This window comes from Strix aluco, chromosome 25 (genome assembly GCF_031877795.1).
Source record: "Strix aluco isolate bStrAlu1 chromosome 25, bStrAlu1.hap1, whole genome shotgun sequence".
In the NCBI taxonomy this organism is placed as follows: Eukaryota; Metazoa; Chordata; class Aves; order Strigiformes; family Strigidae; genus Strix; species Strix aluco.
This window is the reverse complement of record NC_133955.1, coordinates 8,652,709-8,676,515: the sequence shown is the minus strand read 5'-3', so window position 1 is coordinate 8,676,515 and position 23,807 is coordinate 8,652,709. Positions and strand designations below refer to the sequence as shown.

The window sequence follows — 23,807 nt, the reverse complement described above, 5'->3', positions numbered from 1 at the left end:
TCAGCCTCTCCATGCTCAAGCACTGGCATCACACACACGAGCTGCGGCTGCTTGGGCAGGCAGCAGACGCCGTCTCACGCTGCCGCGGAGGGTGGGGACCAGCGACCGCCGAGTTTCAGATAAATGCTTAGTGGTCTGTCATCGGGTCGGTCAGCTCAGTGTCTGGATCATCCCCAGCGCCTCACAGCATGACACCAGCTGCCGCGGCCGACCCAGGGCCAGGAGTTCCTTCTCCAGTTTGTAATTTATCTGACCTTACTACACTGATTTTCAGATGCAGGTGGGAGTTTGAAAGAAAGACTGCTGTAAAGTTTTTGATAATCAATATAAAAAAAAAGACATAATTATGGTGACAAAACTCAGAGAAACAAAGGAAGGCACGTAAGATGACTCACCTTCTGAAATATACTTTGAAAACCACTGCTGAGCCCCCAAGACTTTGGAAAAAAAACCCCAAGTGAATCATTTCATCTTCCAGTGCACAGGTCAGGAGCTCTGCTTAAAAGAAAAAAAAAAAGCCTCTGATCATCTGTTCTGGTATTTCTGCCACAAGCTGGTGCACAGAGCCAGCAAGCAAGCGGTCCCTGTGTTTATTTGCCCTCTTAAGTTTTAGCACTGCTGTCTGCAAATCCCTAGTGCAGCTTAAAAAAAAACAAACAGAAAAGGCACAGGCTGCTGGAGAGAAATTAATGGGAAACGGTATTTGCTGGTTTGATGCGATAATCGCATCATCTTTTCCATATGTGTTTGTATTTTTTAAAACAGTGTGGGCTTTGTATCTTGTACCATCAGCTCTGGGCCCCCAGGCACTGGGAGGCCGCCAGGCCGGGGGGTGCTGGCGATGGGGGCCGAGGGCCACGGCGATGGAGGCCTCGTGGGCAGCCAGAGCCCCGGTCCCTCTGCCCTTGAACGCAGATGCTGGGGGAGAAGCTGCTGACCCTTCATCCCTTTTTCACCCTTGTATCTTTGTGGGGGTGAGCTCAGTCTGTGCTGACATCCTGAGCGGTCATCATCATCATCTTCATCTTCATCTTAAAGAGCATTTGCAGCTGGACAACAGCAAATGGAGCATTTGCTTTCTAGTTGATCCTTGTGCTCTTCTCTGTTTGCTCCAGCGATTAGTAACAGCCTCTGCTCTACATCAGTGTCTTTCCTGATTGAGTGCTTGATCTTAACCTGAAAGCGAGCAAGCTAGGAATGAGTTGTCTTTTTGGATGTGTAAACTGAGCAGTGGATGACCGGAGCTGTTAACGCAGGAGCACGGAGCTGCTCAGCGCCTGATGCCTTCTGCACCTGCACCGTGACGCCCGCAGCTCCGTGTCCTGGCCCCTCCCCACACAGCTCAGTGCTGCAGACGGGTGAAGAAAAGGGTGGGGAATTGGGAATTTCTTTACTCACCTGCATGGATACTGCCCTGCCTGGTATGGCCAAAAAAAGGGGCTTATGCCATATTTTGACTACAGCTCAGAGTCACACGTTCTGGTGAAGTTACCAGGAAAACTGTCACCAGAGTGTTTTACACCAGGAGGATGGACCGGCCCTGGCCCCTGCTCCCTGCCACGGCAGTGTGGGACGGATGGACGGACGGACGGCTGCCGGTGCCCTTGGGACTGCGCTCCCTGGCCAGGCCGCTGGCGTTGGTTCCTTGCCCGTCCAACACGAGGACCCTGGGCAGCACCGGGCTGCTCTGCCAGCCGCCGTGCGGTGCTCAGCGGCCCCAAACCCTCATTCTGGGTCGGCAGCGTGACTCGGCCCGTTCTCGTGAGCCAGAGTTGCTCTTTCTTCTCTTTCATTGCTGGAGCCTTTAGGGAAACTTGCTTCTGTTACATTTCGTGTCTTTTGCTGCTCCATATTTATCAACAGTGAGTAACGAACTGTAATGACTGCACTTCTTTAATGACCATCATCATTAAAAAGAGAACATGTGCAAATGAATCGTTAATTACAGGCTTCCCAGTACTATCTTCCTCACACAGCCATTTAGAAGGAGAGTTTGAGAGCCGAAGACGAGAATCCCACTTGCTGTTGCATTTAGAAGTTATTCTGACAGTGAAGTTGCCCTCGGCACAAACCGTTCCCATTTTTCAGCCCCAAGGTCCTGCTGGCACCCGCTGCTGTGGCCTCAGCCTCCCAGGTGTGCTTCAGCCATCCCACCCACAGCTGTTTCATCTGCATTTCCTAATACATCCGTCAGCCAGGTTAAGTGATGTGTCTATAAAAAGAAATAGAAAATTACAGCATGTCTTTCCAGACTTTGAAAGGGACTTCTGAAAATTGGAAATTTCTCTGTTATCTTTGAAAGACAAACTGTCTGATATTGTAGAGCAGCAGCATCAGTGCAATGCAAAATGGGTCTTTGATGTTGCCAAGTCCCTCTGACATTCAGCATGGGAGCATTTATTTGTTTAAACTATTTCTCCAGATAAAAACCAATAACTTTGCTGAGAGATAAGTCATGCCCATAATGAAGAACAGCCATTTATCTTTAAAGATATGCAAAACCAGCCTCTTCCAGACTTTTGGGCACGTTTGACTTCCATTGAACTGTGCCCAGTTTCTGGCTGTTAATTACACAACGGGTGGTTCACCTTTTCTAATTAAATGAAGAAAAAGTATCTCCAGGTTCCTCACAGCACACCGGTCTCTTGAACCTACTCTTGGAAGAGTTTTCATCACATTTTTGGAGTAACAAATGTTGTCCCTGTAACTGCAGGCAGGACAGTGCAAGGAACTTGCTGAGGACTCTGCCAAAAGCCCTTTTCTATTGTAATTTCTGCTTATCTGCTGTTTTATTGGTAATTTTCATGAGGAGGTTGTGTCCGTATTATCAGTTCCTCAGGGATTTTAGCAAATACATTTGACATCAGAAACATAGAAGATAGTGTTTTCTTACCTTAAGGTAGCCCCTTTGGAAGGACAGCCTTCTCCATTCATTAATTCCTGCTCAGCCCTGATGAATAGTCTGTGTGCGGTGAGTTACCTTGTGCTGACGGTGTCTCTGAGGAAGGGACTGGCCGAGTTCCTGACCCTGTCTCTGCCCCCACTTTGTAACCACCAGACGCACACGCTGACGAAGCGGGTGATCAAACCCAGCCTCTGCCAGCTGCCGTCGGATGGACATGGCCGTGCCCCTGTGCTGCCCGCGCAGACCCAGCCCAGACGCGGCTGCGCCGATGAGCGGCCGTGGGGCAGAGCCCGTGGCCGGTCACGGGCCTCACCGGGGCCCTGCAGGGCTGCAGCCCCCAGAGGCACCGGCCACCCCGGCCCCAGGCCCTTCGGCCTCCCCGCGAGCGCGCGCCCCATCCCGCTCTCACCGATTCAGTTGCATTTCACTTGGAACGCCTTTGCCGAGGCGAGGGTGAAGTTTGTTTTGCCAAATGAGATTTCACCCACAGAGGTGAAATCCGTACATGCTAGAGCATTAATATTAGCCAGCAAAGAGCTTCTGCTTATGCAGGAGAGGAGAGAATCGATCCGGGCAGGGGGAGTGAAGCAGTGCAAGTGCTGTGCCTCCTGTTGTCTCTGGGAGATGTTGATCATTTGTCATTTGAATTTAATAAAACAAGATGGTGAGATGGGCAAGTACTCAAAATGAGGAGTAATGGTTTTGAATTATAATAATAGCCCCCAAGGCAGATAGATGACTAATAATTTATGATCCTGTAAGTATGGCAAAAAAGTGTTTGCTACATCCACAGACTCTCTGATCTGATTTTCACTTTGAGAAACGTCTCTGGCACTGTGGATGTAGCTTCTGTGTGGTCAGATTGCCAGACTGGAAAGACTCAAGTAGTTCTGCAATTAAGCAGTATTTCTAAAACAAAAAGGCAACAGCACAGGAAACAACAGAAGGCTAAACTGAGAGAAAACTTTGTCTTCACAGCACACACAGATACTGTTTGTTTTTCCTTTTTTGTGAGCAGTCCTCACAATTGTGAATTGATTTACAAAGCAATAAAGTAAATTGTTCAGTAATTCTTCCTGAGTGGTTAAACACAGGCGTTCAATAAGTTGAAACATGCTGTAGAGCAGATGAGAACGTTGCAGACAGGCAACACAGTAAAGGGACGTGAAGAATTTCCATTAATCTCTCTTGTTTTCTTAGACTTGCTTTCTTTTTTCTCCCACCAGTGGCAAGGCCGGGCAGCGAGCTTTGACAGCCAGGGTTCCTGTCCCTCGCCTAAACCACCACCCACACCATGATACAGAGTGCGGCGAGTAAAATGGGACTAAACCAAGGTATTTTTGCACTTGGCCTACAGTCTCAGTAATTTGTTGCTGAGTGGCAGTGGCAGCAGCAAGACTTTCCGGTCTAGTTGTTCCTTGAGTAAGTAAAGGCAGAAACCCGTTTTGTGGTCAAATATGTCTTTGTCTAATATGTCTCCCAAGGTGATGTTTTTTCTTGTGGCTTTTACTGTACGGATCTGTTTCCAGAGGAGGAAAGTGGACTGAGACATGAGCTGGAAGTTTGGTCTGTAAAATAGCATGTAAAATAGTTTTTAGTGTGTACGAAGGCTGGAAAAGTGCAAAGGTGCTCTGAGCGTCTGCAGACAGCGCTGGTGGCCGGGAGCGGGACGGCGGCTCTGCCGGCGCCCGCTCGGACGAGCAGCACCGCGGGACGCGAGAGACTCCTGACCCCGAGCAGCTCTGGGCTCGGGGCAGCCCGAACCCAGCAGCGCCTTCACAGGTCTCCTGTTCGTGTGGAGTGTTCATGAGCTGTTAGAAGTTTGTGCAGTACGTATCCCGAGTTCCTTTTGTCATATATAAAAAACCACCATTGATTCCTCAGGGGGGAAAAGCTCTTTTTTTCCCTGTATTTGAAGTCTCCCTAGAGCTACTTGCATGAACAGTTTCTTAAGACCCCTTCGTAGCCGCCACTCATTCCCCCCGCGCATCACTGTCTTATCTGGAGTGGAGAGAACTGTGTTGCCACAAGTGGGGTTCGGACATAAAGGGGGAAAGATGTTACAGAAATAGGTGACAACCTTGCATGAACACTAGATCTTTATTTCTTATATCATCCTAGTAATAAAGGGTGAACAAAAGGGTAAAGGGAAATACAGAAACACAACCAATATTAAAAAAAGCTTCCAAACATTTTTCTTGAAGTATCAGCACTTCCTTAATGAAAAAAGTTTCTAAGGCCCAAACCCTGGAGGAAGATCAAGTTTTGAAAACATTAAACTTTGCTGGTTCCTTGGCTGCAGAGGCCAATGAAGTTATAACATCCCGCAAACAAGCTTTGAAAATGCAGCTAAATCAGCCGATCTTTATCAGACAGCTGAGGATTTTGGATACTTTCTCATCGTGGATTTATCTCTGAGTTAATAAATACATTAGTGCTGTTTGTTCCACTGTAATTAAATTAAGTAACTGCAAATATTTTGCTTTGGAGTTAAACCAAAATTTGCTAGCAAGGCAGCCATTTCTCCTCACATGAGGTTAGCAGAACTGCGTACATCGACCACAATCTTCAGGTCAACTTCAGTTTCCATTTTCCTAAATGTCACAGCATCAGCCTTCACTGAACATCATGAGAACGGTATTTGCATTGTTTTTCTGGGTAAGATGAATCCTTTGGTCAGTGAAGGACAAATACATAATTTCTCATCACACCTTGTGTCTTAATTCTCCTTACGTGCCACATGCTGTAGAAGCAGAAACTCAATAAAATTATTTTATTTGCAAGTCTTGCCTTGCCTGGTGAAATACTTCCTCTGTGAAAGCAGTAATGGTGTGTTATGTGATTTTAGACGGTTACAGTAATCACAGTGGATGCTATAAAATGTGAGAACAGCAGGTCCTTGCGTGGTGTGAGGCCCTGCCAGGGCAGACTGCGTGATGTGAAGCGGACACTTCTTGGGCCATAAACTCTGCAGTTCTTGGTTGTCCTGGGACAGTCAATACACATCCCTGGGGAACTGCTGAACACGAGTCACGGAAGAAAAATAAAATCTTTCAAGCACTTACTGTTCATTGAAACAAAAAGGTGGTAAAACTGCATTAGCTTTCCAGCATAAAGAGTACTGTAGACTTCTACCAAGGGACGCCACTAAGGACACCCCTTTTCAAGACAACCCATCCTTCCTGGGAATATTCCAGGTCTGTTATTGGAAGGAGTTTCTAACCATTCAAAGTAATTGACTTACAGTGGTGGATGGTTCAAAAAATGACCATGAGCCCCCTGAACCTTTTCCTGAGCTGAGCTGAGCCTCGGGTGTTTAACGCCATGAACTGGAAGTGCCTCTTGCAGGTTGGCAGATCAAAGCACCTGTAGCACAAGACGTACCCAGAAGGAGCCGCAGCAGTCCCGGCTGGAGGCAAGGCTGGCACTTGACAATCATTAATTGCACTAACCCACTCAAATCTTTTTATTCCTTAATCCTGGCTTCTTGGGTTTTGGTGTTCTCTGTATAATCTCTGTCTTTTATTCATTCTTCTTGTTATCTAGGATTTAGTCAAAACATACGTGGGGTTTGACACAAAGCTTCTATTTTTAATCCTTGCTTCACACAGATAATCAATTGCCACTCAATACTGACTGTCACTTGCATTACTAGAAAACTGGCTCTCACGCTAGTGAATAACACCCACGCCTAGATGTCTCAAACCCCCTACACTTATATTTTAAATGCTGAGATTTTGCCATGTCCCCCAGTGAGGGGATAATCGAACCATTGTGTGTATGTCAGCGCCTCAGTGCATCCACTCGAGAAGATTGGTCACACTAATGGAAACAAGATGTACCGTACGAGGGCAAACGTTTCCCTTTCATCTAGAGAAGGATTATAACTCTGAAAAGGAGCTGAGCCTGGCACAAGTGCCATCTCAGGATTAGTTAGGTTGCTTTCTTGCTCCTCACTTCCCATGCTACTCTTAACTCTATAATAGTAACTCCCAGAGAAGTTTAAACTCTTACCAAGCAAAGGAAAACCACCCCAGGGCCGTGTCCCGTGGAAGAGTTTGCCACTGTGGGGCTCGCGCTCCTTGGAACCTCACGGCAAAGGCGAATTTCCCTCGCCGGGGGGGATGCTCGCAGACCCGGGGGCTGCACGGGGGCCTGATGTGCCGTGTGGGGCTGGGGGCAGCATGCGGGGGCCAGCGGTGCCGGCACGCAGGCGGGAGGGAGCCGCTCACCATCCAAGTCTGCAAGCAGCCACAAATGAATAGTCTATTCTATTTCGAGTGCTGCAGGCAAAGCAAACACACATGAGCATTCCCAGGCCACCTTTTTTTTTTTTTCCCTCTCTTTTTAGTTTTAGCCTCACAGTCTCCAATTTCACAGAACAGTAACTGACTGCAGGAAGAGGAAGAGACACTGAAGTGAGGGCTGCCACCTAATGATGGCTGGTTTAGTGACGGGGACACAGGGAGACATGAAATCCCACAAGTCCATTGCGCTGCTCATTACAGGGGGTCAGAGGGCTGGGGAACTGTCCCAGCCAAGTGCCCTCCCACCGATTTGAGAACAAAATAACTTGATGCATGAGAAAAAAGTGAAAAACACCCCATGGAAAGTGAGTCTCAACCACGGTGAAGCTCTGCTCTTCGTGTTGTGAAGGAAGCTGGGATAGAAAGGAGCAACTGTCCCCCTGGCGATGGCCCCAGCCGTGCCACAGCTCCGGGCAGCAGAAGCCCCTTGTCCCGGGGCCAGTGGGGGCTCTGGACGCAGCCCTTGCTCAGGGACTCAGCTGCTGCCAGGTGTGCCTGAGCAGCCAGCCCACACCAGTGTATCGTGTCTGTGGCCGCCCCCCTGCGCCGGAGCCTTTGCAGAGCTGTTGCTGTTGGAACCAGGCACCGAGCGCTGCGCCCCAGTGCCAGGCTGCTGCTCACCAGCGTCACGGGTCCGTTATGAATTGTCTCTCTGACGTCCCCTCTTGGAGCAGTCCCACGGCCTCCGAACAGTCACGATGTCAGGCAGGCGGATGCTGGGCCAGGTGTCCTGAGGCTGTGCTCTTGGGAATGCCAGTAACAGCTACGGGCCTCCCGAACAGCCTTCACCTTCTCTCGGGCAGAGCTGCCTTTCCAAGCCAACGAGGAGTGTTGGCCCTGACAAAGGTGTTGCTGGGATGAAACGGGCTGTTCTGCTGCTCTGCTCCCTAAACGGGCCAGTTCAGCTGGTGCTCTGGGAGACGGGTGGGCGTTTGCTCTGCTCTGAGCAGAGTTCAGGCTGAAGTTGAACCCCAAATCTTTCCTAGTGCGCATCAGACGCCTCGCTCAGCATCGCTGCAGAGAGGCAGTGCCCGCGGCTCCCACGTCTCCATCCACCCTCCCTGTCAGCTGGGAGTCCTGCCTGGCTGCGGGGGGCTGCTGGGTCTTTGAACGTTTGCTTTTCAGCTGAGGAGCATACACAGGTTCCTCTGGAGCTCTTCTCCGATATTGGCTTCCAAGCTGATTGCATTATTGTGGGATTTTTTTTTTTCACACATCAGCAATGCATGGTTTGGCAAAGAGAAGAATCTTGTCATAACAATTTATATTTATTCTCCAAAAGTGGCCTTTAATTTCTAATTATGGAATGCTATTCACAGGTAGGCAATTCACACAGAAAAAAAAGACAGTGAGGAAGAAAACAACCAGGGTTTTGTAGGGTTTATAGAAGTAAATAAACATGGTCTGTAATTATCTTAGGCAATAAAACCCCTGAGAAATAAATGTAAACTCGGTGCTGATGCTGTCACAGCTGCCATCCTGAGGCTGGCTGGGTGTCCCCACCTTTCACAGCTGGGGATCACTTATTCTATAGGAAGTTTTCGTGCAAATCTGAACAAGACTCACAAACCCCACCTGGATGCCAGGAGCCAGAGGGAAGGACTGACAGACTGGGGTATTTGGACTCTGGATCACAAATCACTCCGCGCAGCCTCCCCGAAGCCATCGGGATGTGGGACCGCAGGCAGGGGAGGGGCACACGGGGTGTTCAGGATTCCTGGGTCACTCGGCCGTTGCCTCTGCCGGTGGCAGCATCAGCCGCTCCAAAGGGTTTCTGGGCACGTGGGTGACTTGAGCTGACCTGTGCCCACTGTGGGCTCAGCGGAAACTCTCTAGCAGGAGCAGCTTTGTGTGCTTAATTTCAAATTTTATTCTATTTCTTCCAAATCCTTTTACTTAAGCATAACTCTTGAGTAGCCTATAAAGAGTATGTAATCACATATACTCAATGCCATATGCATGCCAGTCCTGCTTCAGTCTTTAGTCCAAGTATCTTCAGTCCAGATACTTTTGTATTCACTTATAAGGTAATAAATTAGACAGCGAATTATAGCTCATTTGAGAAAAGTACAGCCCTGTTCTTTGAGATCCTTATCTTATTTGTACTTCATTTTTTCTACTTTTGTAATTTGCCCTCTTAATCGTCTCTCTAACCGAGCAGTCCCAGGCTTCTCAGTCTCATTTTGCTGGAGGTTTTCTCCCCCAGGGCCCTGATCATTCTTCCTGCCATTAAGATTATATATATCAGTACAGTTGTGCACTTATGTAAATGCTGGGTCAGGGATCTGGTTATCATGCATCACCCAAGGATGACCTCCCGGGGACTAGAAACTCTCTTTGTCATTTATGAGTCACAGCTCCCAGATGCACAAACAGGATCGCTGGACTTCCCTTGAGCTCTGCTCACACAGCTGCTGCCAGGGCCTACGGGGCTGGGGGGTATGGGGCTGAAAGTACGGGGCTGGGGGGTATGGGACTGAGGGGTATGGGGCTGAAAGTACAGGGCTGGGGGGTACGGGGCTGGGGAGTATGGGGCTGAAAGTACGGGGGTGGGGGGTATGGGGCTGGGGGGTACAGGGCTGGGGGGTACAGGGCTGGAAGTATGGGGCTGGAAGTACGGGGCTTGGGGGTACGGGGCTGGGGAGTACGGGGCTGGGGAGTACGGGGCTGGGGGTACAGGGCTGGGGAGCCTGGCCAGGGCAGCAGCTGTTCTGCACCAGAGCTGCCACGGGCCCTGGCCGCCTCCAGCACGCTGTGCCCAGGAAACCCCCCGTGGAGGGGAGGCTTTCGGGTGGTCTCTCTGCTCTGTGGGCGCAGCACTGGCGGCTCTCGGAGCTGCCCGTTGCTCACCGGCTTTCCAGCGGGACACAGTCCGGAGACACCACGTCTTGGAGCGCAGAGCTCACAGGAATACACCCAGCACTTGGCACTGCAGACAGGGAAGTGGGGTTTTTCCTTTCGTGCTGCTGTTTTTTGTTTTTTTTTTAAAAACCTCTCCACAGCAAAAAATATCTAGTCTCCATTCTGTGATAAAAGGTAACATAGCCTGCTTTTTTGCTGGGGTGAGCATCATCCCAAAATCGGGGTTGTCAGGAGGCCAGTGCTGCAGGTGAGCCTGGGAGAAGTGGAGTTTGGCTGCTCTTTGCAGATCCACAGGCTTAGAAAATCTGGATCTTTGTCCAAGTGCCAGAGGCATCCTGGTAGCTCTGCTTGGCTTACAAACCTCTGCAGTCAGCCTTCAGTGGCAATGCTACTTGAATGGTCAAGAAAATTTTTTTTTCCCCTGGACTTTTCTGAAATATAATTTGTAATTATATTTTACAGCTTTATATATATGTATATAAAGACAGTGCTGTTAGTTATGCAAATATAATTGTGTATCTTATGTTCCCATGTCATTTGTAATTAAAACCATGGAATTTAAAGCACATGTATTTCAAAAATCCAAAGTAGGCTTCTATCAAAAATGCAGTTCATTAAAGCTAATTAAGTGCCTTAGAACGGGTCAAGGCAAATCCAGAGCATGTTCCGTTGCCATGGGAACAGCCGGTACCAAAACCAGGTACAGACACGGTAACCTGCAGCCAGAAATAACAGGCAAAAATATGATGAGGAGAGAACTCTGCCCCAAGCCCAGGGCGGCGCCGTCCCGCCTGCGGTGCCAGACGTGCCGAGGCCCCCGTGGTCCTTCCCGGGGCCAGAGGAGCCGTCGGGGGCCCCGTGGGGACGGGGCGAGTGGCCGCCTGGAGGGATGTCGGCTGCTGGCACGGCTGGGCCCGGCCAGGCAGAGAAATGTGACTGGGAAATGTGACCAGGTCATCAAATTCACGTAGGTAAATACTTTCTGGATTGTTAATTGCTTCCAAAGTGGAAGACTTACTCCTAATCTCCCATTAGCAACTGCACATCCCTCCCATTTCAAACTGCCTTAGAAGATGAGGATTTCTTCACTGCCATGAGGGACAGAGTGGAAGAGCAGTAATTTTTTAATGAAGTCAGTTTGCTGGCGTTACTCTTGGATAGCTTACATAAATGAAGGAGGATTTTGCTAATTGCTCTGCTGATTTCCTCCTGATGCTCGAGACCACCCTGCCTGCCTCTCCAGCCCCTCAGCCCTGAGCCGTGGATCCTCCACCAAGTGTCCCCCTCCCAGCCCCGGCAGCCCCACTCTCGGCGCAGCCCGCCGGGGTCCCTGCTCCGGGGGGAGCCCCGCGACGCGGTGGTGGACATTGCAAACCCTCCTGAGCACGTCTGCGCCGGAGGCTGCTGCACCAGGCACAGCCCTGGGTATGGCCCCTGCCTGCTGGAGATGGATTAATGCAGATTTTCTAGCACATAATAGTTACAGAAACCAGGAGGACCTTTCTGCCTGTTGCATAACCTCAGCTTTATCTAATGAACCTCTAATTGCTGCACGCTGTGGGTGTTCTGGAGGGCTGCTGAGCCGCTCTGCCTGTCTCCCTCCAACAGAGCTGGCCCATCCGCAGGGACGCGCTGCCCTGGCCCTTGTGCCATGAGCGCAGCGGGAATTTTCCCGTCCTCCCTCGTGCCAGCGGGGTCCCTGGGCAGGTCCTGCTGCAGCCCTGGGGTGCTGGATGCGGAGGATTCTCCTCCTTGGGGGCCCGCGGCGCTGGGCTGCGAGGCTGGAGCATCCGCACCCTGTCCTGGGAGTGGGGCCCTGGCTGCGGGCGGCTCCTGTGCTCGGACCCAGCCACTTCCAAGCGCGACGCCCGGAGCCTTGGAGAGCTTCACAAACCCATCGGGGGGTGAACAGCAGAAACGGCGCGTCTCTGCGGGCTTGGGCCTCAAACAGGTTTGTGGATTCACGCTGTGCCCTGCCCGGCCCCAGCGGGGGGGCAGCGCTTCTCCCTCCTGCAATCTCAACAGGAAAATATCACCAAGCCCCGAAATGGCATCACGCCAACAGGAGCCGCCAGGGTTTGTACTGCAGATAAATGGGCTGGTGCTGGCGTGGCAGAGGGTCCTTCCAAGCTCTTCCTCCGCGGTGACGCCGCCCGTGAGGGCCGTGCCCCCCCTGGGGTTCTCGGATGCTGCTGCATGAAGGCAGCGTCTCCTGTCGACCCCAAAGCGGGAGTTCCCAGTGGCAGGAACAGAGTTGATGATGCAATGAAAAGAATTATTTCCTAAAATTGCACGTTCCTCTAAGCCTAGGAAAGTGGGTCTTGCTATGAAGGGAAAAATGGAAGAGCCAGCAATGCAAATCAGTGGCACATAGTTGCCTGGTTTCTCTGCATACGGCTGAGCGTCGCGAGGGGATACTGCACAGTCAACGCATGGCATGGTGACACTGCACCCCAGCTGTGAAAAATCTCATGGGATTTATTGGTACTGATCAAATTATATTTCTTTCTTAATTTATTGTATAACAAGCTGAACATTTCAATTTCTGAGGCAAGCTCGGATCGGGAATGGAAGGAAGCAGAAGATGGCAGATGACAGTGACATCGGAGGTGGCTCAGTTGGGGAAAACTGCTTTTCATTTAAAACCCTGCTTTCCTGAAAAACTGCAGTCAAGGAAGAATTGACAATTTAGAACAAAGCTGTGAGGAGCAATCTTCCGCAGGAGCCGGGTACAAAGCATAGCTCTGGTCTGTGGCTGTTAAGACTCCTCCAGGTCAAAAGGCTTGAAGCAATTTTAGGTTAAAAGGGAATGAAAACTAAAAGATGAGAAGGACTGTAAAAGTCATGGGCTGGACTCCAACACTTGGCAAGGAGCAGCTCTCTGGAGGTCAGGGACTGGATTTCCATTGCAAATTAATCGGTGGATTAACATTTATTTCTTTGTTCTCATTTTCCCCTCAGTGGCATGTCTAATTGCATATTAAAATTCTTGCCTTCCCAGTCGGAGCTCGCCCGTCTGCCCCTCTGCTCCCACCCCGTCCCTGCGGGCCGCTGGCCAGTGCGTCGCTGGCCAGTGGCTCCTGCAGCCAGTGGCCAGCGCTGCTGGGGGGGGGGGGTCTGTCCTGCTGTGGCCAAGGGGGTGCCCCTGCCCTGCTGTTCCCCGGTGCCTGCCCGGGCACCCCGGGCACGGAGCTCTGCCCCGCGGCAGCACCTCATCTCTGTTCACTCCCAGCCCGTGTCCTCGGCCAGGCCGGGCTCTGAGAAGCACCGATGCTCCAGGTCAGCACTGAAATGTCTCTCGGCTGCGGGAAGTGGGAGTTCGGAGCTACTGAGGGACCAAGAACAAAGCTGCTGCTCGAGGGCACTGACGGGTCAGCGGGACCCCCGAGTGCCTCTGGGAGCGGAATAGGGGCTGCCCCGGGGACACACGTGTCCGTGGGTCTGGCAGGGGGGTGCGGGCCCGCCCGGGTGCTGCGGGTGCCCCAGCGCAGCACCTCAGCTCAGGATGGGTCCCGGTGGCCTTCGCTCGCTGCGCTGCGCTGCTCGGACAGACGCTCCTCCAGTGGCTTTGCCTGGTGAATTGAATCAGACCTTTCATTTTCCCTTGTCTGAGCAATTCCATGGAAGTGCTAATCTTCACATCATTTTTGTTTACAAGGGCTAGTAGGTAATTCTGGAGAAATCCATTCAACTGAGCAATTAGTGAGTCAATAACACACTTTTGTATTTTGTGAGAAACAGAAAAATTGGTAATTTCTGTTTGTTTTGACCCTACCTCTGTGGTAATGGCAGCAATTTTCCATAATAATTGCAGTTACCATGGTTATATCTCCCTCCAGGCTGCCAGACACCTGCAGCAGGAGGACACTGTCCCTGCATGAGCTGGTGGGGGGTGGCCGCTCCAGCCCCCACGGGGTCCCATATCCTCGTGCCACCCCAGTGCTGGTGACACCGAGGGGCAGCTCCTCCTTCCCCAGCCCGCCGACAGGAAGATGAGAGGGGCTGGGACCCCAAACTCGGTGCTTCACTGAGCCTCAGCCGGGGGTGAGGGACTTGGAGGCAAATGGACAAACAAAACTTTACCTCGTGTACCTTGGAGCTGGCCACCCTCCCCAAGCTGCAGGCAGTGCCGGAGCAAAGCGCCGGGGAGGGAAACCCAAACCCTCCCTTGCACAGGGAGAATCACTGCATCCCTCAGCATTTTTGCCTGAGGAGGATGTATTAAGTAGAAAATTCGGATCTATTCCAGAAAAGCTCTGGGGAGATGATTTTCAGAGAGGAAAGAAATTAAAGAACTGCTTAGCTGAATAGCTGAGCTAGTATTTTTCTGTCCTCAGGAAACAACTTTCATAATAACAGCATTAGTAATAATAACAACCCAAAGAAAATCCTGGTGAAATCATGTAGAATACGGGATGCGTGAAATCCCTGGGATGGTGTGAGGTGCCTGCGTGGGGCTTCCTCATGTCAGCAATATCCGTGTTGGCTGAAGGCAGATGTTACCAGAAATGGGGGCAGTGCACAGAGTAATCCGTCTTGATCAAAGTACTGAAATAACTCCAAATTCTCTTAGTAAATGAAACTGTCTGGAAAATAATGAAACGATGTGTGTCACAAACCACAGCTCCTCTGACAGGGCTGTGAGCTCGGAATTCGAAGGCTTTATTTTTAATCTTCCTGTCAAGAGGAAAGGAAGGAGCGGACACCCCAGCACTGGGAGGGATGAGGGGAGACCAGGCACCTCCTGCACCCAGGCTGGCTGGGCCAGGTGCGAAGCCAGCTCTGCAGGGACCCCATAATACTGCAGAATCCACCTTTTTAACAGAAATTTCAGTTTCTGTCCCTTCCTTTGAGCTGCAGCACACCTCCTCCAACACAGCACATGCGACGGTGAGAGTGCAGAGGGGGTGCGAGTGTTGTGGGGGGTTTGGGGGGGCCGGTGGTGGGAGGTGCGAGGGATGAGGGGCAGGAGCCAGGTTTGGTGTTCGAGGAGGAAAAGCTGGGCTGGGGGAAGTGGGGCTGAGCTGAACTCAGCCGAACACACTGGGGCTCAGCGTGCTCACCCTCGGACCTCAGCATCGGCACCTCTCCCAGGCAGACATGGCCGTGGATGAGGGGACCCCGGGGACGCTCCCCCCCAGGCTGAGCACCCCCAGCGCAGGGCTCAGCAGCGCCGCAGGCGAGGGTCATCCCTGCGGGTGGACACGCACCCCAGGAGAGCCTCCCCCCGGCACCCCGCAGTTCCCATCCCGGCAGAGCCCCCACTGCACCCACCCTCCCAGGGCTCTCCTGTCCCCAGAGCCACAAAACTGCCTTGTAGATCCCCGAGCCCACTGGCGGTGCAAAAACCAGAACTGGCACAGAGCTGTGATCGAGCCCACACTTCTCCATCCCCGCTATTAACTAGACGGTCCCACTTCCAGAGGACGGAGACTGGCTCCATCCCAGAAGGCATCGGCCGGCTGAGCCCAGCGTCAGCACGCCTGGCCACACGCCAGCAGCGCTCAGCGAGGACGAGTTTAGCTCCAGCCCCTCCCCGCTGACACAGGCCACAGGCCTGAGCTCTCCCTCTCTGCAGCAGAGCTCCAAGCAAACACTTCTGGTGAATTTGGTTAGAAAGCGCAAAGGACCGTAAGCAAGCTGCCGCCGTTTTGTGTCCCTCTTAGCATGTCCAAGATCATCCCAAGCTCCAGTGTCCTCCCCCTCTGCCGTGAGACCCTGGACAGAGTGCTTTGGCACCTCCCAGCTCATGCGTGACGAGCTAGACCTCAACCAGATGTTACGTGGGCAGAAATACCTATTTGAAGTTAAAAGCCTGTGATTATACTTGCCAACCAGCCATTAAGAAAGTATTAAATGGGGAAATTATCCCCCCCTTCTTGTTTCGATACAATAGTGTCTTTATAACACACTTGTTTAAGTTGCCTGCTTTTAATTTTAGTTCCCTTGTTTCTAATACTGCATGCAGAACCACAGCACTTTATCAATAGCTCCTGTGAGCTGGAAAAGTCAGGGAGTAAAAAACAGCCAATATCCTTGAAAATTAGACAAAGGGGAAAAAATTAGCCAGGAGATCTTGCTTTCTCTTTCTTACTGTTAACATAACTTCTTAATTTACTTTATCAGATTGCCTTCCAAAGAGAAGTATTTTTCAAGAGGAGCGGAGATGAAAGGGATCATTACTTACAGAGACTCTTCTTTAAAGAGATAAAATATTTGGCAATTAAAGCACAAGAAGCTGCAGACTCTCAAGGCAAGCTCTGACTTCACTGGAGCGGTCACATTAGCATATTTTCCACTAACCCCTCATTACAGAAAGCGATAACACGGCTGTGAAGCACTGCCGCTGCGGAGGGGCTCCCCTGCCCGGGGTCAGGGCAGGGGCCACCAGCCACTGCGTGCTGCAGGCCACAGACAGCCACGTCCATGGCCCCGGGAGCGGGATGACACGGGACAGGCCAGTCCTTGTCCCAGAGCCACCTCCCGCGGGAGGCGGGAACGGCTGAGCGGGACCGTGTGCTTGGAAATGAGGGTTTTTAAGACCCTCCTGTGGGGGAGAGGGTCTGACTGGCTGTAACAGCCGCAGGTAACCTGCCCATGGCCAAACCAGAACGCGGTGGAGTCTCTGCCACCGTGACCTTGAAGTCAAAGCTGAATTTTCCACAAAATCTGTTTGTTCGGAGGGAATGGCTGGGAGGGCAGAGACCTGGGCAGCCCTGGGGCTGGGGGGTGCAGAGCAATGGGGAGCAGCCACAGAAGCAACAAACCCAATTCCACCAGTGGCAGAGGGGCTTGGGGCAGCCCCGCAGTGTCCCGGGCAGCTGCTGCCACACCGGGATCACCTGGACCCGCTGCCGGAACCCAGGCCGGGGGGCTCCGCTCCCCCCAGCAGCTCCCGTGGGCCAAGGCACTGGGCGGGGGGCAGCGGGTGGGGCCAGGAGGGGCTGGTGGGGGCATTTAACACCTATTAGGGCACTCAATGCCCTGACAGTCTCACCAGCTGTGCCACAGCCTTTGCTTTCTCCTAATGGGGTTGATAAATATTTAAACAAGAAAAAAGGAAATCAATACACCCCAGCAGGAGGTGAACCCTTGGGTCTGCAGGCAGCAAAGCCTGTGTGGTGCCGGGGGGTGCCCGGGGGGGTCAGGGCAGGAGCCCGCAGCAGGCGCGGGAGCAGGCGCATGGTGGATAAGCCTGTCCCTGAATCCGTCGCTTTTCTCTTTCGCGACTAACTCTCTCCTCAGTGGGTTATTAAGCAGGAGAGCAGCTCAGACCCCCGCAGTCTCTCACCCCGCGCAGTTGTCTGTGGCAGAGACCCACCTCCAGTGGGACAAGGAGCTGCCGAGCGGGGCTGACCCCGTCCTGGGCAGTCGCGTGGGGATGAGCCCTGAGCATGACAAGTGCCCCCGGTCCTGCCACCTGCGCCACGGCTCCCTTCCGCGGGCACCGGGGGCTCAGCGGGGTCTGCTCGGCCCCCGCCGGGACCACGGCGAGAGAGCTGCTGCTCTTGGGCCAAGCTGCCTTCAGCCAGCTCCGAGTCGAACCACTTTTAATGATCAAACATGTGATTTTTGTCTAAGTGTTTGTCAGCAGATGAAGATAATGCTGTTCTGCTTTTTGGGGGTTATTCCAAGGATTAATTAGTTGATGTTTCTTGAAGTACTTTGAAGATGTGGAGTGCTAGATAAGTGCTGCGCTTTACAAGCCGATCAGGCACTGCAGTTATTTTTCCAGTTTGCTTCTCATTCCCCAAGTGTTTGTACAAAACAAATTCCCCACGAGTGTGTGGTTCCTGTGGCCGCTCGTCACGCTGGGGCTTCGCGAGGCAGCAGCAGACGCTCTCCCCCTGCCCTCGTACCTGCCATTTCCCGTGTTAGAAGCGTGGCCCGAAGGAGAGAAGCCAGCCCCTCCCCGCGCTCCCCACCGTGTCCCCGCTTCTCCACCCCGGTGTGTCCCCCAGCACAGGTGGCAGCGGCATTTCGGGGTGCGGCAAGAGACCCCCCATCCCTGCCTGCAGGGACGTGAGCCAGGGCGGGGGCTGCCCCTCTTGGGCAGCCCTTGTAGAGAGAAATCTGTTTTCCTTCCGTTTCATGAGCAGTTTCCTGGCAGTGAGTGAGCGGGGGCTGTCGCTCAGGCTGACCCTTGCGCCTGGTCCCGCCTGGTCCCAGTGTCGGGGGCTCCCGAGGGGCCCCCCGAGCAGCACAGGCCAGCCGCCCGGCTGCGTGGGCTTCCTGCCCCTCCGGCCACGGTGAGACGAAGCCTAATGAGCCAGATTTTCTAAAGAGAATAAAATACTTGATGAACACGTGATGCTCAGCACAAGCGGGACTCTGGCACCCCCGTCCCGCTCACGCCAAGGCGAGCTCCAGTGTCTCAGGAGCGAGTGTCAGATTTTGCAGGACTTGTCTCGGGTTAGAAGATGGTTTCTGGTGCAGAATAGTTAGTGCCCCATCAATTTTAATTCAAGCTAGAGAAATCTTTGGCATAATTATTTACAACTGTGCAATTTCTGAAAATTATATTTCTGTTACCATAGTTATTGATCTTGAAAAGGGCTATAAATTAACTTGACAGTTCGCAAAGTCCTTCACACTCGGATAATTTCTCTGCTTGACTTGCACCGTGTGTTGAACTTTCAGCACCATCCAATTACAGTCATTCAGAGGGTGTATTTAAACATTTCTCTCATGCAACCAAAAGATATTTTAATTATAATATAGAAGAACTTGAAGCAAATACCAAGTCGCCTCCACATCGCAGGGCAGCTTGCCTCGAGGTGGGTGCGGGGCGATGCCGGATCCTGGTTTTATGGCAACGTGGGGGTGGCGTGGCCGTGCCATGGCTCTGGGGGGCAGGTGGCCCCGGGAGCCCCCCAGGTGCTTGGCAGCGCTGCTCCCCACGGGCCAGCTCCTCCCTGGGGTGCCCGGGCAGCTCCGAGGCCTCTTGGCCCTGAGGGCACCGGCAGGTGCAATCCTGGCCCGGCCAGACCAGCCCACAGCTTCTGTGCTCAGCGTTTGTCCCCAGAATTGACCTCCGATGGGCAAAAGGGATTCTTAGTGACACAGAAATGCTCCGTAATTCATCCTCTGTGCTCTCAGGACACTGTGACAGGAACAAATCACAGCAAACCCAGGTTTTGGGGGGCCCATGGCATCTCTGGCCAGCAATGGGCCAAATCCTGCACCCCCGGGGGTGTGGTGCAAGGGGCAACGTGCGGGATAGTTGCCGCTGGGTGACACTGGGCACTGGAAGGACTTGGTGTGGTGGCCACGGGGGGCTGTGCCCGTGCCCAGCGGTTGCGGCCCCCGCCTTCGGGATGGGGCTCTGGAGCCCGGCAGCGCCCAAGCTGCCCTCCCGAGGGGCTCCCAGCACCTGCCCCGTCCCGGCCCAGCTCTGGGCCCTGCAGGGACTCGGCGCTGGTGAAACAGGGACAGGGAGGGGCTCAGGGGACCCAGGGCCTTACGTAAAGGGTTTGTGGCCACCCTGCGGCTGCAGGGGGGTGATGACTCTGCTTCATTAGAAGCGAAGTTGGAAAATCAGCAACATCTGGTGCCTGACAGCTAGGACGCTTCCCTGGCACGCGAGGAAAATCTCCAGTTGTCCTCTCAGATTAAGGGATTTTGCTCTTTGCTCACAGTTTTGTGTATTCAAAACAGGCTGGCCCTGGCCGGGCTCAGAGGTCCCTTGCTGCAGCAGGAGCCTGCCTGAAGGCCCAGCATAAATCCCTGCCCAAAGCCCCAGCCCAAACCCTTGCCCAAAGCCCCAACCTAAATGCCTGCCCCACCCCAAACCCCCAACCCAGCCCAAGGAGCAGTCTGCGCTCTGGCCAGCCCTGCATGGACACCCCACCCTTGGGAAGTGTCTTTTGGGGTGACTCTGGGGCAACGTGGAGCTCGTGGCTCTGGCAGCCCGGCCCCAGCGCCCGCACCCCCCCAAGCAGGTGGCTGCAGCTCGCTGCATGGTATTTATTCATTATATCACAGAGAAGAAAATCTCATTAAATTAGTCCAGGTTTCTGAAGGGTGGTCCCAGGCAGGGACGCCTGGTGCTGGTGGGTGAAGGGTGGCTGGGGCGGGGGTCCAGCATTTCATCATTTCACAGTGACGGGAGATGGGTCAGAGAGGCCGTCCCGTGCCGGGGCTGGCTGTGCCCCGTGGGGTGGCCCCTCAGACCTCCAGCTTCTTCTTCATCTCCATGCGGTAGATGATCTGGTAGCCATCGTCCCAGGCGTAGATCTGCCTCTCCCGGGGGCTGTACTTCATGCTGGAGTGGGAGCCGTAGCGCTTGGGGAAGTAGACGAGGGAGGCATCCTCGGGGGCCAGCGTGCCGCTGACGTCGAAGACGCACTGCACGCGGGAGCGGCTGGGCAGGCGGGTGTTGTAGACCACGTGCAGCGCCCCGCACACCACGAAGGCGCCCTCGGCGTTCTCTCGCGGGCACGGCGTGTCCCACATCTGCTCGATGTCCAGCGAGGTAGGGTCCAGCTTGGCCAGGCATATGTTCTTCTCGTCCTCCTTGGTGGCGTAGATGGCCCAGAGCCCCTCCTCATCCGCTGCCACCTCGATGTAGGTGAAGGGGGAGAGCCCGAAGACGGGGATCTGCTCCTCGGCCGGGAACACCGAGCTGTCCACCACCGTCTTGTTGGCCAGGTTGAACTTGATCACCTGGAAGGGGCCCTGCTGGCGGATGTAGTAGAGGTGCCCGTCGTAGACGAGGTGCCCGGTGCCCACCCAGGGGTAGGGCAGCTTGATGCGGGCGGCCTTGCGGGTGGCAGAGAAAAGGGTGAACTCCCGCATGCGGGGAAAGACGTACACCGTGTCGTTGGCAGTGCCGTCGAAGACGTAGATCTTCTCGGAGTTCCCGGCAGCATCCTTGGTCCAGAGCCCCGAGGTGCTGCCAAAACGCTTTAGGATCTTCATGGCTCTGACGCTGGCAATGGTGTCGCTGCAGTCTGCAAGAGCGGGGCGGCTGTGAAAACCTGGAAGCCACCCTGCCTGGTCCCCCCTGCGCCAGAGTCACCCGTGTCCCGCTGCGCCCCACCCCAGCCCTCAGCAGCTGCCCAGCAAACTGGCTGCAGAGGCTGCGGTGCTGTCCCGTCCCTGGCGGCATCGAGAAGTTCCCTTGTATGCCTGTGCCATGGGCAGGGGAGGCCACTCTGCCCCCAGCCCTGCCCCAGGGGCTTTGGAGAAGCCCAAGAGTCTGGCCTGGGGCTTGGATGTGGCTCCCAGGCAGCTCTGGGGATGCAGGATTTTGTGCCAGAGACACCCGAGAGATGCCCTGCAGGGACGTAGGCACATGGCCGGGGGAGGCTTGGGCCTGGGTGGGCTGGGGAGGCCCAGGGTAACCCCGCACCTGGGGAGTCATGGCAGCCCCTCACCTGTCAGCTTGGTGTATTTCTCGTTCTTCCTCTGCTTGGCTGTGGCCACCTGCTTCTCCATCAGCGTTTCATCCACCTCCACGCAGGGCGGCGCGGGGTTCTGCGTCTCCAGGTAGTCCACCTCACGCTCCAGCCGGTCCACGCGCACCGCTGCACTCTCTGCCTCCGACCTCATCGCCTCCCGCTCCTTCTCCGCCGTCTCAAGCATCCCCAGCACCTGGTTCTTGAAGTCCCGCAGCTCCGTGGAGTAGCGGCTGCTCTGGTCGTGCCACTGCGAGATCCTCTCCTGGGGCAGCCAAGGGGACACTGAGGTCTCGGCAGTTTGCAGCCGCCCACGGCCGCTGTTCCGCTGCCTGCGCATGGCTGTGGGAGCCCCGGGGCCCCACGGCATGGTGACCCCTGTGCTCGTGTCTGCGGGTCCCATCCCACCACGCTCCCGCACCCGCGACGTCCCCAGAGCCACGATGCTCCCGATCCCCCAATCCGCCCATCCCGCAGCGCTCCGGTGCCCGCGCCGCTCGTGCTGGGCCCCCCCCCGCCATCTCTGCTCCGTCCCCGTCCCGGCTGCCCCGCACCCCAGGCCTGCTCCCAGCTCCTCGGCCGCGGCGGGGCCAAGCGGGAGAAGCGGGGATGGGGCCCTACCTCCAGGAGGGTGAGTCGCCGCTCCACGTACTCCATGAACTGCTGCTGCTGGGCGCGGAGGGCCCCAGCGAGGAGCGTCAGGAGGAGCAGGCAGTGCCAGGGCCCCATGGCCGACAGAGAGAGCAGCCTCCACCTCAGTGCTCAGGAATGCTCCGGCCTCTCGCAGCCCTTATTGAATCCAGATGTGAAGAGGGGAGGAGAGGCTGCTCCTTCCCCGCAGGCCAGCCCCAGGCGCCTTAACCCCTTCGTGCCCCTGCGGGTGCCCACGTTGTGGCTGGGGACGTGCTGGTGCTGGCGCATGTGGGGTGCAGGGCGTGGGGAGCGCTGCAGCAGCCCTGTGCAGCACGGGAAGGACACGTCCTCTGGTGCTGGGGCCAGCGTGAGCGGCAGTGTGGGGACAGCCCGTGGGACAGCGCGAGGCCAAGCTGGACCTGGTGCAAAGCCACGGGCACAGCCGCAGCCCTGGCTCCCGGTGTGCCGAGCCGCAGAGCTGCCCGAGGCAGGTGGCCAACCTGAGCTTGCCCCGGCCACGTGCCAGGTCTGGTGGAGTCAAGGCTGGGCCAGCATCGTGGCCACCAGCCCCCCGAGCCTGCAGCACCCCCCAGGAGCTCCTGCCTGCCCCCGCCTCGCGTCGGGGCCCTGCGGGGTCCCCCCGAGCAGCTGTTCTGGCCTGGCAGCTCGGTTGACCACCAGCAGTCAGCCAGGGGCTGCCCCGCCTGACGTGCCCGCACGCTGCCATTCGGGGCCGTTTGCTCAGCGCCTGCTCCCGAGGCTGCCGGAGTGCTGGTGCGGAGCCCCTCAGCAGCTCCCGCACCCCCCAGCCGGCCGAGGGACGCGGCAGGGCCCAGGCGCAGCGCGATGAATGGAGGCTGCAGCTCCGCGGCCAGGCCTGTGGTCACACCCGCACCCCGCCCAGGCTGGCGGGGCTGGGGCACAGGCCGGGCCACCAGCCACGGCCCCTGGATCTCCTGGGCTCTGCCCGCAGATCTGCGGCAGTTCAGGGTGGGTTGCATCCATGTGCAGGGCTGCGGTGCTGCACGTGGGGCGAGTGTGCCATCTAGTGCTCCCGCACGCCCCATCATCCCGCATCGTCCTGCATCATCCCCCATCGTCCTGCATCCCGCATCGTCCTGCATCATCCCACATCCCGCCGGAGCGCGCAGAGCCCCAGCACCTCTCTGCAGCCTTTCACACGAGGCCGCCGCTCGCAGGTGGGCGACCGGGTGCCCGCAGAGCCCAGCTCGCCACGGGCCAGGGCCCAGCTCCGCCGCCAGCGCTCGGCCCTGCGGTGGTTTTGGGGCGGTTGACTGAGCCCATCCCCGGTGCCGAGCAGGAGCTCAGGCCACGCCAGTGCTGGAGCGGTTCCAGGGCAATGCTGGTCTCTTGTGGCACCCGCGCTGCAGAGCGCCAGGACCCCAGGCCCAGCACCAGGCAGGGGCTTTGGCAGCCGCTTCCTTCTGCAACTGCCCCTGTCAGGGCAGGACAGTCCTGAAGAGCCCTTCAGCAGCAGCCGCCCCCCGCCAGCCCGGCCGGGGGTGACACGCAGACACCGAGGCCTCCTCTGCGCTCCCTGCCCCGTCACAGCCCGGGTCCGTTACGGGTGGTGTGGGAAGGCGAGTGACTGCCCAAGGCGCAAGGTCAGAAGGGAGATTAGTTCTGGCAGCTCCCAGCAGCATCTAACACAATTCAGACCACAGGGGGCAGCTGTACAGC

At 55.1% G+C, this 23,807-nt stretch overlaps 2 protein-coding genes across 2 annotated transcripts in view; one reads left to right on the top strand and one right to left on the bottom strand.

Annotated features, from left to right (window-relative positions):
* Window positions 1–5,688, top strand: part of SYT6 (synaptotagmin 6) — a 37,494-nt gene extending 31,806 nt beyond the window's left edge. The window contains exon 7 of the mRNA XM_074850382.1: window positions 4,132–5,688. Coding sequence (XP_074706483.1) covers window positions 4,132–4,203 — 72 coding nt within the window. The 3' untranslated portion in view covers window positions 4,204–5,688. The remainder of the gene's footprint in view (window positions 1–4,131) is intronic.
* Window positions 5,689–20,026: 14,338 nt separating this feature from the next.
* OLFML3 (olfactomedin like 3) lies at window positions 20,027–22,239 on the bottom strand. Its single transcript, XM_074850174.1, has 3 exons — window positions 22,095–22,239; window positions 21,453–21,738; window positions 20,027–21,026 (listed from the first exon to the last, which is right to left on the bottom strand). The coding sequence occupies exons 1-3, from the start codon at window positions 22,200–22,202 to the stop codon at window positions 20,242–20,244; spliced, it is 1,179 nt and encodes a 392-aa protein (XP_074706275.1). The 5' UTR covers window positions 22,203–22,239; the 3' UTR covers window positions 20,027–20,241.
* Between the last annotated feature and the right edge of the window lie 1,568 nt (window positions 22,240–23,807).